The sequence below is a fragment of the Nycticebus coucang genome, chromosome 8 (assembly GCF_027406575.1).
Source record: "Nycticebus coucang isolate mNycCou1 chromosome 8, mNycCou1.pri, whole genome shotgun sequence".
Classification (NCBI taxonomy): Eukaryota; Metazoa; Chordata; class Mammalia; order Primates; family Lorisidae; genus Nycticebus; species Nycticebus coucang.
This window is the reverse complement of record NC_069787.1, coordinates 91513234-91528593: the sequence shown is the minus strand read 5'-3', so window position 1 is coordinate 91528593 and position 15360 is coordinate 91513234. Positions and strand designations below refer to the sequence as shown.

Genomic DNA, 15360 nt, shown 5'->3' with positions numbered 1-15360 from the left:
ATAATCCAGGATAATCTGTCCATCTCAAGGTCCTTAATCTTCACCACATCTACAAAATCCCTTTTGCCATGTAAGGTTAATACACCCCCAGGTTCTGGGGATTAGGAAGGACACAGACAGTGTTGGGGGGCCTTATCACAGAGGCATTCACCCGTTTTTTTCCCCTAATACTTGTGAGCTTTTATTATTTACAGTTAAGTCCCTAATTCATTTAGAATCTGTCCTGGTATATGGCTGAGGAATAGTTCTAATTGTTATGGTTGAACAACTTGCACATGTGAACCTAATTTTTCAATTGTAAATTTTATGAATTCTAAACACAAATATTTCCCTTGAAATATTTTTTCATTTCAAAAACTTAGTGTGAAGGCTCAGTGCCCGTAGTACAGTGGTTACGGTGCCAGCCACATCCACCCAGGCTGGCGGGTTAGAGCCTGGCCCCAGCCAGCTAAACAACAATAACAACTACAACAAAAAAATAGCCAGGCACTGTGGTGGTTGCCTGCAGTCCCATCTACTTGGGAGGCCGAGGCAAGAGAATCGCTTATGCCCAAGGTTTTGAGGTTGCTGTGAGCTGTGACACTGCCACACTCTACTGAGGGTGACATAGTGAGACTCTGTTTCAAAAAAAAAAACTTAGTGTGAAAAGAATACAAAATCTCTCACTAAGAATTTTAATACTGATTACATGTTTTTTTTTTTGTTTTGTTTTTTTTTATAGAGACAGAGTCTCACTTTATGGCCCTTCGTAGAGTGCCATGGCCTGACACAGCTCACAGCAACCTCCAACTCCTGAGCTTAAGCGATTCTTTTGCCTCAGCCTCCTGAGTAGCTGGGACTACAGGCGCCCGCCACAACGCCCAGCCATTGTTTGGTTGCAGTTTGGCCGGGGCCGGGTTTGAACCCGCCACCCTCGGTATATGGGGCCGGTGCCCCACCGACTGAGCCACAGGCGCTGCCCAATACTGATTACATGTTTAAATGATGATACTTTGCACACACCAGGGTAAATAAAATGGGTTATAAAAATTCACCTGCTTTTACTTTTAAACGTGGCCACTGAAAATATTTAAACTACACATGTGGCTGACAGTCTATATCTCTATTAGACAGCACTGCCCCCACATGAAAGTGGTGTTTATGAAGGAAATGTTCTAAGTTGTCTGGCGTAGTGTTCACTTTTACTCCTGTATTAGAAGACAGTAGCCTAGGGTGGCGCCTGTGGCTCAAGGAGTAGGGCGCCAGTCCCACATGCCGGAGGTGGTAGGTTCAAACCCAGCCCCGGCCAAAAAAAAAAAAAAAAAAAGAAGACAGTAGCCTTGACTGTAGGTGAGAAATTTGACAACTCTGTTGAGATTTTGTAGTAACAATTCCAAAATTCTTTCTGGTTCTGGCTATCGCAAAGAGGCTAGTATTGGACCAATCCTATCACCAAAAATAACTATAAAAGTTGGGCAGAAACCAGAAAACAAATGTTAGAAAGCGTTGGAAAGCAACCAACATGGACAGGCTGTGAGGAACTGGTCTTTGCTAGGAAAGAGTTGCTAGGTCTGCCTGGAGTGGGTGTTCCCTGGTTCTTGGCTCCCAATGCCAAAAATGGCACTGATGCCTCACCAAGGACGAAGTGATGGCAAATACAAAGCTATCACAATCACATACATTTTTGCAAAATGAAAGCAAACTATAAGGAGAATTCACATACAAGGAGAATAGTCTCAAAGAGTGAGATGTCCCTCTTTATAGGGAGAAGAGACCCTGACATCTGAGGACACAGTCTTTTATAAGCTAACTAGTTTGTCCTGCCTAGTCATAGGATTGGCTGTAAACTCCCACCTTTGTGGTAATCAACACATTGGGGTTACATAACAAACTTCTTAATACACATGTGTCTCCCCCCAAAAAACTGCCCAAAGAAACTGAGGCAGAGGGTGGGAGGGCATGGGGTTGACATTTGCAATTTTAATTATATGGTAATGAACCAGATGAGCCCAGGTCTTGCAAGGTCACTAGGGCTCTTCACTATGTGTTCCGACTGAGAACAGTGCTCAGCTCTAACTTGGTCCCTCCTCTCTTTAGCCACTCCCCTTTGTCTTGTGCCCTATCAAGGAGAGAAGCTGGGGGCTGGGTGCTACGTTTCCTCTGGGCCCATCCCTACCCACTTGTCAAGGAGAGGAGCTGGGGGCTGGAAGGTGACATCTCCCCCATGACAGAAAGAGAAGAGAGAGGGCTGAGGTGGCATATCTTCTCCCCTAGATGAGGCAGCCCTAGGTGGGGAATGAGGCTGTGTGTTCCCAATGGTGGGGGGGGGGGGACTGCTGGAGCAGAGCCATGGCTGTTCAGCATGAACCTGGATGCTCAGTGCAGGGTATGAGAAAATGGCGCCCAAGCCAGGCAGGCACCACCCAGCATTCTCCCTCCTGAGAGACATGGAGTCTGAAAATCTTTGAGGATTAGGGGCGAGATCTGTCTTCTATCGCTGCTTCAAGCTGAACAGGGGTGCAGTACTCCCCAAGCTCCAAGGTCCCCATGGGTTACAGGCCTGAAGGGACCAGGTTCAACTCTGGCTCCCACTCATACCATCCAGACCACATTCAAAGAATCCCAGGTAACCCTGGTTATGTCTGGCAAGCAAATTTTTTTTTTCTAATTGATACATAAGCCACTTATTCGGTCATAAAAATCCTTGCCATATCCTTGCCATCGTCTTCCCGTGTAGTTGTAGGCATTGATGGATGCCCCACCAGGAGGTATTATACTCCCTACTTTATTATGTAGCTGGAAAGGAATATTAGTATAACCCACCAATTTCTACTTATCCCAGAGATTCCAATTTCATTGTTAGAAAGAGACTTCTTAGTCAAATTAGGCCTCCAATTGCAATTAAAACCCCATTGCCCATCCCTATTATGTGGATGGGCAATCCTCTAGATAGTTGTAATGGGAAATAACAATTACCTCCAGGCCTAGAGGATGTAGACCCTGTGGTCTGGGCAGACAGGAAACTGAGGAATGTTGTGAGGGTTCCACTGATAAAAGTGACTCCCAAACCAAGAATTCCTTTTCCCCATAAGAGACAGTATCATTGTCCCCAGAAGGGTGACAGGGAATTGCCCCATGTTGTGCTTTCAAAATCAAAAAGGACAGGAGCACGCGCTAAGATTCCAAAGCAAGGTGGGTTTATTGAATGGGTAATATTATACAGGAGATTAGAAAGCAAATTAAAAGTATACATAAGATTAGAAAGCAAATATAAGGTTAGTGAGGGACAGATTTGCATACAATTACAATCCACTCACCAAATCAGCACATGAACTTGTGGAATGCATCAGCAGGCAGGGTTCTGACTGCTGTAAGATTTGTTACATACAACTATAATACACTCACTGTATCAGGGGAATGTCTACATCTGGGCTCACAAGCGGGGGAAATCCTGAGAGAAGCCAACCAGAGTCCTGATTGGAATAGGTCCTGGGCAGTGCTTTCACTCCACAGGTGAGACTTCAAGTCCCTGTTCTGAGAGCTCCCCCTTTTACTGCTTAAAAGAATAATGTACACTTTTGGTGTACACCTCAAAAGTGAGCCAAAAGCCTGTAATATTTATCATACATCCCTTCTGGGAGAGTGGCCAAGTCTCCTTGATGGGAGTAAACACTCTCCAGACATCGTGATCCTCAAGGACACTTGTAAAAGAGACCTTGGCTTTTATCCCGAGAACAGGCCAGGTGCCAAGGTCAGCAAGTGAACAAAAATGGAGCCACTCGTGCAAAGTTTGGTCAATTCTCCTCACTTTCTCCATACCCTGAATAATACAATTATCAGAAACTGAGATGTTGGTAGAGTGTTTGTGCCCTTGTAATACTCCTATCCTGGAAGTAAAGAAATCAAATGGAAGATGGAAGCTTGTCCAGGACTTGAGAATTATTAGTGAGGTAGTCATTCCCAGTCATTCTCTTATATCCAATGATCCCAAATCCATATACAATCATTACTCAAATTCTACTGGGATCAGCCTACCTTTAGGTTTTAGATTTGAAGGATGCTTTCTTTTCAAATCTTTTACACCCAGACAGTTGATTGTAGTTTGCTTTTGAATGGGAATATTGTGCCACAGAGATGTCTAGATAGTTGATGTAGAACATCCTTCCTCAGGGATTTCAAGATAGACCTCATCTGGTTGGGCGAGAGCTACGAAAGTTGCTAACAGAGCTAAGCTTGGAACCTCCAAGCACACTAGTCCAGCCCTTCTTATAAGGACTCTATTATAAGCACCAAAATGACTCTGGAGTTCTTGGGGAAGGAAGGTTTTATGGTTTCTAGGGAAAAGCAAATATATGTGTATGCCAGAAGGAACCTACCTGGAATTTGTTATAAGTCCAGGACAATGAAAACCGTCCTCAAGTATGGTACAGGCCATTTGCTCCCTGGCATCCCCAACTAGAAAAAACACTTAAAAGAATGTCTGGAAATGGCTGGATATTAGAGAATCTGGATCCCAGATTTAGAGAAATAGGAAAAAAATCTTAAAAGGAGATGAAAGTGAAGTCTTAATATGGGGAAAGGAATAGGAGAGTGCTTTTTTAGGACTTAAAAGAGGTTCTAATCTGAGCACCAGCCCCAGAAATACCTAATTTCTACAAGCTTTTTATATTGTATGTTGATGAAGAAAAGAAAGTTGCCCGCATATTCAGTGCAAGAGTCATCCCTGACAGCAAAGGTGTCACAGTTCATCCCCACAACAGCCAGTCCCCAGGCCCCGCTGCCCTGTAACAAGCTTGGAGAAGTCCTCACCTCAGCTCCCAATTCCCCCATCTGGTCTCTCTTAGGAGGGAGACTAAGGACAGGAAGGCCTCAAGTTAGAAGAGATAGGTAAGAAGAGAAAGTAAGGAAAGGAATATCTGCCCTGGGCCAGAAACTGTGGCAACTTTTTACTTAGGATGCTGATGCCTCTTGCCCTTGGACTTTGATCAATCTACCACCTTTTCAATTTTTTAATTTTGTTGAGGTTCTTTGCTAGGTCAGAACCAAACTTTCTACTTCATGAAACTGGAGGAAAGTTGCAGAGAATGGTATCTCCATTTGCCTTCTCCAGTCTTGCCACACCACTGTCAGAGCTGGCCATCCCCAGTGGCCTCTGAGTTCTGTAATATCAGCCAGTACTTTGTAACTGATCCTTTAAAGCAGGTAGAAGATAGAAGTCACAGTTTAACAAACTTTCCATTTTCAACACAAAATTCTTTCTAAATTTCCTTTCATAAACCTTATTACAACTTACACAGACCATCTGCAGCATGCCTGAATTTCTGCCTCTGTCCTAAACTTTCCCTTTCTTAGACCACCAGTTACTTTAGGACAAAAAACTCCCCTGCAAAATCCTTTCTATACCATATTATTCCTTCCTTTTTACCTTCCTTATCAAAAGTGCACCTTCCCATCCTTAACTTTTTTCATGTCTCTCTCTCTCTTCTTTTACATCTCCTTTTTATCTTTTTTCCCCCCCAAATTGGAATCAAATTTAAAACCACTTCTGAAATAGATGAAATTGTATATATATTTTCTTGATAAGTACACATTTCATGCCTTTTGCATAATGCATCCTATTCCGTGGTACATCCCACATACAGAACCACACGCACCCAGATTTTCCAGGCTTCCATCTTTAGTAACTTCAAACTTTAAAAACCCAATAGACAAGAAATTCTGAATTATCTATTACAAGCATCTATTTGTATTTATTTTATTCATATTTATCCAATTTATTACTCTATGACTGTGAAAACCAGACATTCGCCCTAGGAAGACCTCCAGAATTAAACACACGAGCGTTCTTACCACGGCTCAGAAGACCTGGCTGTTCTCACCAAACCGACAATACCAGAAATTAGTTCTACTTACCAGAAATCACACAATCACAGACGCAACTTATTTCCCCAAATTCCAGTCATATGACACAAAAGAAAATAAGCTTTTTAGAATTTTAGTTTTAGACTCTCTAGTTTAGTTATTCCAGTTGCCGAGGAGGCATCCCAGTAGGGAGTCACGTTGGGATGCTTCCCCCTCATCATCCCCATCCTGAACTGGCTTCTTGTCAGGCATGGGTAAGCAGTGAACTTATAAGGACCATATTTCCACCCTGCTTCTCCCCCCAAGAAAGTTAGCAAAACAATAATGGCCAAACCCAGCAAAGCCAGTGCAGCTGGGAAAAAACCCCACAAAGGCCAGCAAAGGGGAAGATAGAACACCACTAAACATGTGCTGCAACTTAGATTATAGCTTTTCCAGTTACAGGGTAGGGCAAGTAGGAGGCACCAGCAAGTTGGGAAGCTGGGGATACATAGAAACTTGTAAGGGGTGGGTGAGAGAGAGAAGTTATGCAAGCTTAGGGATTAAACACATGGAAACAGGACGCCCACCGTAAAACAGTGCCACCAAGCAGCCTCCAGGAAATACATATCACTCTGTCTTCTTACCTTATCAGAGCTAGAAGGGTTGGGGTCCCTGAAATCAAAAGGCCATGGTCTGAGCACAAGAATTCTAGGTCTATCTAGAGGTGGATGTACTTGGCTCCCAATGCCAAGAGTTAGAACTGGGGCCTAGCCAATGACAGAGTGATCATAAATACAAAGCAATCATAGTCACATACATTTATTGCAGAACAAAAGCAAACTATAAGGAGAATACATCTCAAAGAGCCAGCCGGGCCCCTCTCTGTAAGTGGAGAAAACACCCGGAAAGGGGAGCACACACTGTCTTTTGTAAGCTAAGCAGTTTGTCCCTGCATTTACACCCTCCCTCACCCCTGTAGGATTGGCTGTTAACTCCTACCTTTGGGGCAATTGATGGGTTAGGATTACATAATAAACTTTTTTATTTTTTATTTTTTGAGACAGAGTCTCAAGTTGTCACCCTGGGTAGAGTGCTGTGGCATCACAGCTCACAGCAACCTCCAGCTCCTGGGCTCAAGTGATTCTCTTGCCTGTGCCTCCCAAGTAGCTGGGATTATAGGTACCTGCCACACTGCCACACACCCAGCTATTTTTCTTTTTTTGGTTGCAGCTGTCGTTGTTTGCGGGCCTGGGCTGGATATGAACCCGCCAGCTCAGGTGTATGTGCCTGGCGCCTTAGCTGCTTGAGCCACAGATGCTGAGCCTACACAATAAACTTCTTAATAGGCATGTGTCTTTTCCTGAACCCTCCCAAAGAACCCATGGAGGTTAAGTTTGCAATTTTTATTATCTAATAATGAGCCAAATTGAGAGAGGCTACTTGGGAAAGTGAGGTCTAAGAGAACAGAAGTCTTCTCAAGGAGGCCCCAAAGACACACCTGCAAGATCTTCCCTGTGGTGACTCAGCTCTTAGGAATTTATAGAAACTTGACTTTCTAGGGTCTGGAAATTAACAGCTTCAGTAAAAGTCCAAGATGCTTTTCCAGCTTGATTCAAACTGACGAATGAGAAAGGTACCTGTGGGCTGGAACTTTTGACTGGGGATAAAAAAGAGAAGATTGAGCCAGTCAGGGAGCCTGGCCATTTTAGATTATAGTCCGCCATAGCTCTTCCGGCTGGAATAAAGCCCTTCCTCTTTTAAACAGGATGTTCGGGTGTTCTTTCTCTTCATTGGGCTTCGTCTTCCTGCAACACAATGAGCCCAGGTTAGAGAAAGGTCACTAGGGGCTCTTTACTATGTGTTCTGACCAGGAACAGTGCCCAGCTTTAACTTGGTTTCTACTCTCTGCCCTAGCCACTCTCCTTTGTCATCTGTCCTATCAAAGAGAGAATCTGAGGGGTGGGAGGGCACATGTCCCCCAAAGCAGAGAGAATCTTGGGTTCAGAGAAGCAGAGAGAACCCAGGCTGCAGGTCTTATCCCCCAGGGGTGGCAGCCCTGGAAGGTGGGATGGGTCCCACGTATCCACAATGACAGCGGTGCTGCTGGAGCAGAGCCTCAGCTGCACTGAGGGCCTGTCTGGCATGAGCCTGGCCATGCTCCATGCAGGGCATGAGGAGGTGGCACCCAGCAGGGTGAGGCCCATGTACCTCAGTTTTGCTTGAGAACAGTGTCTAAGTTGCAGTTCAGGAAATAAAGCAATGCAAAAAAGTGATAATTTCACTTGACTGAGGATAATTTCACTTTCAATTCACAGGTCAGAATTTGAGGCTGCCTAAGCACCTGGAATTTGAAGGAAAAATCCCAGAAAGAAAGAAGGAAACTGAACAGAAGAGGCCTAAAATTCTACATTCAGATTTCCTCAAATCAATTGGCCGATTCCTAAGATGGGCACGAACAGGGCGCCATTCCAAGCAATACCACCCCAAACAAAACAATGACAGCACCTAGGAGGATAAAGGCTTGCAGGGGAAATCTGGGGACCCTGTAGCACTGGGAAGTCTCAATCAGAGTGAAAGCTCAGTGAGGTGGTTGGAGGTGGTGGTGGGGATGGTGTTGGTAAACACTCCTGGCTTCCAGCATATTTACTAACCACAAAAACCCTCACCTTAGGATGAATGGCCTCCAGACCATGTACTGCATAACCTATGAGTGAGGGCAGATGTAATTAGGGCCCGATTCGGGTTGGGTACTAACTGTGAGTGTCAAACCAAGCCTTGACAGGATCTTTCTTGATACACAAATTGTCCAGCTTGCTGCCCTTTCCCCTCTGCAAGCAGAAGGGCTCTGTCCTGATAGTCACACCTCAGCCTTCCACCAGCCAGTCCTGGCCCCAGGTTGCTCTGCAGAGTTGCCTGTCCCTTGCCAGTGCACCCTAAGAGCTAATTATAGCAATGGTGATACCTGTTAAGGCCAGCCTCACTAGTGGTCATTAGGTCAAGATTTATTTATTGATTGAATCTTGGTTACTTTTTAAACACTATATTTTCAGTTTTAGAAATAGTGTGTTCTTTGCTGTAGAGTGAGTTAGGAACACACATTAATACAAATGAGCAGAGTAATGGCAAATGGGTACAGTGGGAAATACCACTGTTCACTATGAAGCTGTTCACAACCAAATGGTGTGCAGGGAGCCCAGGTTTCAGTCCAGGCGTTGCAGGTGCATTCACCCATGCAGCCCTCCTCCCCTCAGCTCACCAGGGCGTCCAGGGGCTTCTGGCTGAGGATGCAGGGAGAGCTGCAGGGAACTGGGCCCTGCCCCAGATACTCCTGGTCCACTGGGGAAGCCAGTCGGCACTAGAACTGGGTGGACTGTAACAGGTGCTACACAGATGACAGTGGCATCAGAGGAATGAAATTCTCTCCAGGAATAGTGGCCATTTGGTGGGGGCTTGAAAGATGAACACTATACCATGAGTAGCTAAGAAAAGGCAGGGGGAATTTGTGAGCAAAAGCCTAGGAGTGGGAAGGCAAAACTACCCAAGGCATGGTCCGGTGTGGTTTCAGGGGACACCACAGCCAGAATAACACTACAGAAGGCAGGAAAACCAGGGTGCAGACAATGGGGCAACTCCGTGGATGAGAAAGGACAGATGGGGGAAGGATGGGAATGGGGGTGAGTGAAAAGAAGTTATTTGTACAAATAACAATTACTTTCATTTCCTCTAAGTAAAAATTCAAGGATTCACATTTCCAGATTAAAAATAAGGGAGGAATCTTAAAATTATTTCCATCAATCAGAACAGAGCATTTTTCAAAGCCTATTTTAGTTTCAGAATCCTGGTAAAAATCCATCCATAGACCTCCACATTTGGTCCTGTAGATTAGGGGCTCCCCAACATTTTTGATGGCACAGAAAGGTCACAACCCCTTAAAACCCCACTAAGCATACACTCCAAATGTGTGTATATTTATTTATATGTCAACCACCATTCTTCTAATATGTTCACATATGTTATAAAACAGGCCACAAGAAAGAGTAAATTTTAAAGAGAAATTAAATGGTGTTTTAAGGATATCTCCCCCTTCGCAGTGGTGGGTCCTGCCCCTCCCCTCAGCTGCATGTGTCCCTGTGGAGAACACTGAGGACCCAGGTGTTCAGCTCAAATGAGCTACTGCCCTTGGGTCTGCTCCTTCCTTGGCAGGCTCCCACTGGGACAGACCCCCGCTGGTTTTGTTTTTCAGCATCACTTTGGTCAGCTCAAGAATCACCTAGGTTTGAGGAGCCCTCTTCATTTCTCCCTTTTGACTTTCTCTTTTCCTTCAGCCTCTCTCTCCACGTTCCTCCCTCAACTTCAGGGCAGACTAAGAGAGGATTTACAGAGGAGGGAGGGTACAGGGGAGACAACCTGGATCAGAAGTCCAGTGTTTGGCCTGAGGCTCTGACCAGCTGTGGACAGCACACAGTCACTTCAGGGCTTTTGAGGATGAAATACTGCCATTGTCATGGAAGGATGCTAAGGCCTGTGCTGTGGTGTGGACGTTTGTGCCCCCTCCAGACCTCATTTTGAAATTCGATCCCCAATGTGGGAGGTGGGGCCTGGTAGGAGGTGGATCCCTTATAAATGGAATAATTCCCTCCCTGTTGGGTGGTGAGTGAGTTCTGACCCTATCAGTTCCTGAGATGTGCTTTAAGTAGAAAATAAAAGCATTGGGGAAACTCCGTTCAGGCCTGAGTCACAGTGCTGTTGCCCTTGAGTGCGGTGTATGTACGTAATAAATGGACGTATCTTTAAACAGAAAGTCATGGTGGCCCATCCTGCCTCACCTCTCTTGAGAGTGCACCCTGTGGAGACCAGAGTATATTCCCTGTGGAGGCCACCGTTTGAGAACCCAAGTTTTTAACCCAATTTGTTCTTCTCCACAGCCTGACTTTAGGGTCTGTGCCCCATTTTCTGGTGAGGGTGTCACAAATTTCCAGATGGTTTGTGAGTCCCAGACTTTTCCAACTCCATTCTCTCAAGAATGAACAAAATTGTAAAGGTCTTTGTTTTTCATACTAACCTGAGAGTCACATCACAAAATTAACCTTTTTAAAGTGAACAATTCAATGACATTTAGTGTACTGGTTGTGTTGTGCACACACCCCCCACCATCTCATTCCAGAACATTGTCATCGCCGGCAGCTTCTTCGCCCATTCCCCTTACCTCCAGCCCCTGGTAGCCACTTTCTGTCTCTATACGTTTACCCCTTCTGGACATTTCATATAAATGGAGTCATAGGACATGTGGCTTTTGTTTCTGGATTTTTATTTACTTTTTTACTTAGCATCATGTTTTCAAGGCTCATACACTTTCTATGATAATCACCACCACCAGCACGATTAGAAGGAAGAAAGAGCAGCAGGTACATATTTTCCCAGTGGAACCATACTGTGGAGACCAGTGTGTGTTCCTTGTGGAGGCCACTGTGTGGCTGTCAGATGGGTAGGAATAGAAATGCCCACTCGAGGGGGGACAGATCTTGACCTCCCTCTGCACCTGGCAAACGGTGTCTGCTCTTGGGATCTGAGAAGTGGGGAAGCTTATAGCCTGCCTGGGCGTAGCAACCAGGGAGGACACCGAGGGCCATGCCCTTCCCTTCTTCAGCTTGATGTCCTCAGAGGGGCTGGGCAGTGACAGGGGTGTGGGGGACTGTACCACAGGGCCTAACCCACTTTGAGCACAAAATCCATGTAGACATGACTCGCAGTTGTCAGTGTCGTGTGGACCTTCAAGAGAGATTTCCTTGATCGTAGGAATCTCCTCCATTGACTTAAATCCTTCTCTGTAGCATTTTTTCAGAATCCGGATCACCAGGTTGTTCAGGATCCTTGAGATGTTCTCTTGTGTGAACTCAGGAACCTGGAACGGAGGCTGGGAGCACTTCTTACATCTCTGAGCAAACATCCTCATCTTCACCCTGCCCCTGGACTTCTCCTTGCTCCAGTGCATGTGGAAGAGAACCTGAACGTGGGCAGAGGCCCAACCGCGAGAGCAGGAGGAACACTGGAACCTGTAGAGACGGAGGACAGAGGCCTCAGTGTGGCACCTTATGGCCGAGCCATTGGCTGCGGCCAGAGGGAAGAAGGAGCTGCCAACAGCACAGAGACGTGAATTGATTGGGGTTGTGGATTAGTGGTGGGAAAAATTACTGAGCCTTCAGTCCTATCTCTATTGTGTCACAGACAGCGTCTGTGCCCTACAGGTGCCTGCCATGAAAATAGCAAATCACAAGTCATCTGAACTGGGTGGGACCTTGGGCGTCCTCTAAGTCCACTGTGCTCATTTTAGAGATAAAGCACACTCTGGAAACTCATCACGCCCAGACACCCCATGTGTGTAAGAGGCAGGACCCCAAACCAAAGTCGCCTCTAATGTAAATTTAAATGGGTCAAAGGCTACAAATGCAACAGCAGCCAGATCAGTTCAGAACCCTGAAGTGAAATCCACAAATGGATACAGTGGGTGTCAGGTCATAGACCCACAGGGCAGGGCTAGGGCCCAAGGGGCCCACGGTCCTCGAGCAAATTCTTGCTTCATCCATGGGTCCCAAGGTCACTGAGGTGGAGGAGAGAGACACTGGAATGTCTTACCGGGTCCCTGGTCTGTACTTATCACAGGGAGAGAGCAGGGTCCAGTTCTCTCTTTTCTTGATGCCCCCTCTATCCTGATTCTTTGGTTCACGTTATCTGGAAAACTTCATATTCTGAGAGCCCCTGGCCTCAGACAGGGTGCAAGAGAATGACACCTTGTCTTGGCAGGGAGGAGGGCAATTTTCTGGGCTAAGATATTTAGACAAATACATGTTAGGACAGGTAAAGAGAAAATGTGGCTGCACTCAGATTAGAAATCGTGGGAGGCAGAGGGCCACAGTGTGGCAGAGGGACATTTAATGACCTTCAAATTACCAATGCACTCTCTCCTACTACCCGGCCCCCTTGCAGTAAGGTTGGGGTCACCAGGGAAGTTGGCCAATGAAATGAGGCCAGCAGTGATATGTGCCCATTCCAGATCTGGCCATAGGAGCCCTTGTAAGACATTCAAGCTCTCTCCTCCACCTCAGTGACCTCAGGAGTGACTTGTTGGAATAAATCATTTATATTTCTGGGTGGTGCCTATGGCTCAGTGGGGAGGGTGCCAGCCCCATATACCAAGGGTGGCGGGTTCGAACCCAGCCCTGGCCAAACTGCAATAAAAAGTTGCTGGGCGTTGTGGCAGACACCTGCAGTCCCAGCTACTCGGGAGGCTGAGGCAAGAGAATCACCTAGGCCCAGGAGTTGAAGGTTGCTGTGAGCTGTGATGCCACAGCACTCTATGGAGGGCAATAAAGTGAGACTCTGTCTCTAAAAAAAAAAAAATTACTGGTATTTCCTGGTGTGTTTGTTACTGCAGCTGAGCTTAGCCTTGCCTGGCTTGATGTGGGGGAACCTGCAGTCTTGATGTGAATTAGAGGTCTTGGGAAGAATGAGCTGGTCCAGGTCTCCCTCCTATATTTTGGTTCTGGCCTCATCTCAGATGGTGAATTTGAGGATGAAGCAGGAGGGAGAGGCCAAGAAGCTTCAACCACAGCCAGAGGACCTTGCTGGGGCTCATCCACAGTCAAAAGGGCCTGGGCCCTGTTCTGGCCCGAAGTCCACAGCCTTCCCCTGGGGCATGGTGCTCCATTCCTGTGCTGGCTCAGAGTTCAAAGTTCTCACAAATAAATGGCTGAGATTTTGCTCTGATGTTCCTGATGTCAGGTCCTGGCCTGGGAAAGCGCAGGCTATGAGGTCAGCTCTGACCCCTCTGCCCAGACTCCTGAGAGAGGGCAGCAGGCAGCACAGAGTCCAGGACTCCGCCCCTGTGCCCTGAGGGCAATCCCCTGACACTCTGCCCCCAGGCCCAGGGGCTCCATTTTCCCACCTGGAAGAAGAGAAGTTGAGACTTGGGATGATCTCTTAAAGTCCTATTTTAAAAGCTCTTATCAGCTCAGGGCAGAGAAGAGCAAGCCTGCCTCATGTTGCTCAGCCCTCCTGCTCCTCTGGCCTCCCCTTGGAGGCCCTCTGTATGGTGGGCCTCTCCCCCAGGGGCTCTGTGGTGGGCCTGTGAGTCTCCTGCCGCTGGCGTGAAATAGCTCCCGTTCCTCCTGTTCCCTTCTCCTCGCTGTCCTGCACCTCTACTCCGGCAGTGTCATCCCCGCAGCCTGATTTCTCTGTTCTGGGCATTAACCCATGCTAGTGCCCAGGCCTGCTATTGCTGTCAGGGTTCACTGTAACTTAATGAAGTAAAAACTTCTTGCATGATGGCCATCTTACTACCTTCTATAGCAGGCGTCCTCAAACTTAAAAACGTGGGGCCAATTCACTGTCCCTCAGACCGTTGGAGGGCCGGACTATAGTTTAAAAAAAAAAACTATGAACAAATTCCTATGCACACTGCACATATCTTATTTTGAAGTAAAAACCAAAACAGGAACAAGTACAATTCACACCTCTTCATGTGGCCCGCGGGCTGCAATTTGAAGACGCCTGTTCTATAGTTTTCAATTTGCAAGTATGGAATGGAACAAGAAAATTAACAAGTAGTCATCATAAGACACAAGCAAGAATTTTCTGAAATGTGTACCATCACTTTTCCCCCTTACCTGGCAAAGCCCCAGTGCTGGTATTGCATCCATCCTGGCTTCAGGACGTTGGGAAGAAGGTCCTTGTCTGGAGTCAGGGTCCATTTGTGCCATGGTTTAACCTCCTGAATTAATTCCTGAAACACCTGCTTCCACACCTCCACATGCTGAGCCACCTCCATGGCTGTGGGGGAGCTGGGTGGGTTGAGCTCTCCTGGGCCCTGGCAGGCCTATAGCATGAGATGAGGCTTCCCACTTCAAACAGCAAGAGCTCAGACCTGCTTTCCCTTTGAGGATCTAGATTCGGCCCATGGACTACTAGGTCTCTGCCCAAGGACGAAGGTCAGTTGATTCTGGCTCCAAGTTCAGAGAACAGCAAACATTAGGCTCCACGAGGAATTTCAAAAGATGTGGGGGGGGGGGGGGCTAGTGGTTTCATCCATCAAAATGTTACCAAAGAAGAACTCTAGACTCCATGTCAAGAGGAGTGAATTTCAGTTTGGCCCTGCCTCCCTGTAAATGATGGGGAGAGGCTGCGGTTACTCTCTGCAGTTTCATCACTTGAAAATCTTCCTCCACTGGGCCGCTGTGGTCGTGCTGGGGAAGAGAGACACAGAGAGGGATGCGGCTGTCCCGGGACTTCACCATGATTCCTGTGTCCCTGCTCCATGCTTGTTACATCCTCACAGACGCCGCCGGGCTGCCCAAAGTTGCCCACCTGTTTGTTGGGAACCAAAGCTGATGCAGTGTGTGCCCAGGAGAGGGGCTGGAAGCCCCTAGGTGGGTGAGAGGGTATCAGCCCCAGGCAGAGCCATGGTCCTTCTTTCGGAGAGGCTTTTTGATAGCTTCACTTCCTGCAGGAAATGCTTGAGGACGAGGGGTGGGGTAAGCCGGA

At 46.8% G+C, this 15360-nt stretch overlaps 1 protein-coding gene across 1 annotated transcript; it reads right to left on the bottom strand.

Moving 5' to 3' along the window:
* Positions 1 to 10445: 10445 nt before the first annotated feature.
* RTP3 (receptor transporter protein 3) lies at positions 10446 to 15134 on the bottom strand. Its single transcript, XM_053600615.1, has 2 exons — positions 14487 to 15134; positions 10446 to 11876 (listed from the first exon to the last, which is right to left on the bottom strand). Exons 1-2 carry the CDS (start codon positions 14645 to 14647, stop codon positions 11168 to 11170), a joined length of 870 nt encoding a protein of 289 aa, XP_053456590.1. The 5' UTR covers positions 14648 to 15134; the 3' UTR covers positions 10446 to 11167.
* Between the last annotated feature and the right edge of the window lie 226 nt (positions 15135 to 15360).